Source organism: Myotis davidii, unplaced genomic scaffold, assembly GCF_000327345.1.
Source record: "Myotis davidii unplaced genomic scaffold, ASM32734v1 scaffold1622, whole genome shotgun sequence".
Taxonomy (NCBI): Eukaryota; Metazoa; Chordata; class Mammalia; order Chiroptera; family Vespertilionidae; genus Myotis; species Myotis davidii.
In genome coordinates, this window is record NW_006293535.1 from 565,675 (window position 1) to 569,035 (window position 3,361).

Consider the following 3,361-nt stretch of genomic DNA (forward strand, 5'->3'; position numbering starts at 1 on the left):
CCAGCGCCTGGCACTCAGATAACACCCACCGAGTCAACACGTGAGCTCCACCTACCTGGTCCGCCTGCCTCCCGCCAAGCACCCAGCCCAGCCCTCCCTCACGCCTCTCCCTCTCCGTGCCGCACACCCGGTAGTAACAGAGTCGCCGGTCGCCAGGGGGGCGGCCTTCTGCGTTTGACACATACCTGCTTCAACCAGACATTCGTGGTCATCAGCTGGTTTTTCTCGTCCTGAAAAACAAAGGTTTACATGAGGCTGATGGTTCCAATGCCGGACACCGTGATCCCTAAGTACGAGTTCTCTCATTTTATGCCAGCGCTCCTCCCGGGCGGGACCTGCGTCCTGTTCGTCCGTCCCGAAAGGCAGGGCCCCTTTGCCAGCCTCGGGTCACATGATTCCTCCCAAGGCACGCTGCATCTCAGACAAACTGCCCTCACGCTCACCGTTGGCATTTTTAGATTTAACACTCGTCGTCTCAACCACCGTATTTCCTCACATCTGACTAAGATACAGCCTAAGAGATGAGCACAGTGGGACTTTATGGACTTGCTGTCCACGGGCCCTGGCTGGTGTGGCTCAGTGGATAGAGCGTTGGGCTGCAGACTGAAAGGTCCCGGGTTCAATTCCGGTCAAGGGCACAGGCCCAGGTTGTGGGCACATCCCCAGTGGGGGGCGTGCAGGAGGCAGCCGATCAATGATTCTCTCATCATGGATGTTTCCATCTCTCTCCGTCTCTCTTCCTCTCTGAGATCAATAAAATAGATATTAAAAGAAAAAAAAAGATCGCCCTCACCAGTTTGGCCCAGTGGATAGAGCGTTGGCCTGCGGACTGAAGGGTCCCGGGTTCGATTCCGGTCAAGGGCATGGACCTTGGTTGCGGGCACATCCCCAGTAGGGGGCGTGCAGGAGGCAGCTGATGGATGTTTCTCTCTCATCGATGTTTCTAACTCTCTCCCTCTCCCTTCCTCTCTGTAAAAAATCAATAAAATATATTTAAAAAAAGAAAAAAAGAAAAGTTCATAGTCACCAACCACAGCACACTGTGTAAGTTACAACACTCAGCACAGAGCCCTGGCTGGTGTTGCTCAGTGGATAGAGCGTTGGCCTGTGGACTGAAGGGTCCCGGGTTTGATTCTGGCCAAGGGCACAGGCCCGGGTTGCAGGCTGAGGTTGTGTGCAGGAGGCAGCAGGTCAATGATTCTCTCTCATCATTCATGTTTTTATCTCTCTCTTCCCCCCTCTCCTTTCCTCTCTGAAATCGAGAAAAATATATTAAAAAGAAAAACAAAGGTGTGCAAAAATAAACAACTCAAATTTTTTTAAAAAAATATATTTTATTGATTTTTTACGGAGAGGAAGGGAGAGAATAGAGAGTTAAAAACATCGATGAGAGAAACATCGATCAGCTGCCTCCTGCACTTCCCCCACTGGGGATGTGCCCGCAACCAAGGTCCATGCCCTTGACCGGAACCAAACCTGGGACCCTTCAGTCCGCAGGCCGACGCTCTGTCCACTGAGCCACACCGGTTTTGGCAACAACTCAAATTTTTTTTAAAAAATCAATGAAAAATGTCTTCAGGTGAGGATTAAAAAAGAAACAAAACAGCCCTAGCTGGTTTGGCCCAGTGGATACAGCGTCAGTCTACGGGGGGTCCCGGGTTCGATTCCGGCCAGGGGCACATGCCCAGGATGTGGGCTCTGTCCCCAGTGGGAGGCCTGCAGGGGGCCGTCCATCGGTGATTCTCTCTCATCATTGATGTTTCTATATCTCTCTCTCTCCTTCTCCCTTCCTCTCTGAAATCAATAAAAAGATATTTTTTTAAAAAAGAAAATTAAAAACAACCTCCCTAAAAAACTAGCAGTAAGTGCAGAGACCACAGAAGTACAAGTGGTCCCGACAGGAGGGGAGAGGACAGGTAACTAGCTTAGCGGACGGGAGGGCACCCCACGCCCTGGCCCGTCCCTAAGACAGGAGAATGACCCAGAAGGGAGGAGGAGGCCCCAAGGAAACATGTCCCAGAGGCGAAGGCGGCCGTGGGGACCTCGCCCGGGAAGCCAAGGCACTAGTGGGGGGGCACCGCCTGGCCACCCCACTTAGGCGGAGACTCCAAAGAGCAATTCCAACCCCACTGAGCGAGACGCCGGATCGGGAAGGACAGGCGCACCTACCACATCCACCAGCTGAGATATGGCGAGGCCAAACTTGATGCTGATCTTGTCGTTCAGGTGCTCCACGGGCCGGACCCACCTCTCGTAGTCCTGAAACAGGTCCTTAAACAAGCTGTCTTCGTGTTTGGCCACAAAGAACGGTTCGGCCAGTCCTGCGGAACAGATTTTCAAAAGTTAGTATGTTGGCTTCTCTCCTGCCACACACTTCGACTTAAAACACACACACACACACACACACACACACACTCACACACACACAAAAGTTTGTCGCCAAACCGGTGTGGCTCAGTGGATAGAGCATCGGCCTGCGGACTCAAGGGTCCCGGGTTCGATTCCAGTCAAGGGCATGTACCCTGGTTGCGGGCACATCGCCAGTGGGGGGCATGTAGGAGGCAGCTGATCGATCTCTCTTATCGATGTTTCTAACTCTCTATCCCTCTCCCTTCTTCTCTGTAAAAAAAAAATCAATAACATATATTTTAAAAAAAAGTTTGTCATTGTCCTGGCCGGTGTGGCTCAGTGGATAGAGCGCCGGCCTGCGGACTGAAAGGTCCCAGGTTCGATTCCGGTCAAGGGCACGTGCCCGGGTTGTGGGCTCAATCCCCAATAGGGGACTTGTAGGAGGCAGCCGATCAATGATTCTCTCTCATCATGGATGTTTCTATCTCTTCCTTCCTCTCTGAAATCAATAAAAATATATTTTCAAAATAAGTTTGTCACCATTCATAACCCAAAACTATGACTTAGGCTATGACCAACAGTCCTTTTCAAGGGAAATATTAATCCAAACGTCTGCGATCATTGAGGACCACTCTGTTCAGATACATTTCTTAGTTAATCCGATTGCTCGCGCGGGAACAGCCTGAGTTCTTTGAGAAGCACTCAACTCGATACAGAGGCACTTAACCTCTAAGGAACCGCCCGGCTGACGTGGCTCAGGGTTTGAGCGGCACCCTGGGAAGTCACGGTTCGATTCCCAGTCGGGACACATGCCCAGGTCGCGGGCTCGATCCCCGGTAGGGGGCGTGCGTGGAGGCAGCTGATCCATGATGCTCTCTCATCATTGATGCTTCTGTGTCTTTCTCCCTCTCCCTTCCTCTCTCTGAAATCAATCCTATATAATAAAAGGCTCATATGCAAATCGACCCAACGGCGGAACAACCGGTCGCTATGACGCGCACTGACCACCACA

At 51.7% G+C, this 3,361-nt stretch overlaps 1 protein-coding gene across 1 annotated transcript in view; it reads right to left on the bottom strand.

The window, feature by feature from the left end:
* Positions 1–3,361, bottom strand: part of CHRNA5 (cholinergic receptor nicotinic alpha 5 subunit) — a 29,382-nt gene that overhangs the window by 5,757 nt on the left and 20,264 nt on the right. The window contains exons 2-3 of the mRNA XM_006767206.2: positions 2,170–2,321; positions 186–230 (exon numbers count right to left, since the gene is read on the bottom strand). Of these exons, the coding sequence (XP_006767269.1) occupies positions 186–230; positions 2,170–2,321 (197 nt within the window). The remainder of the gene's footprint in view (positions 1–185; positions 231–2,169; positions 2,322–3,361) is intronic.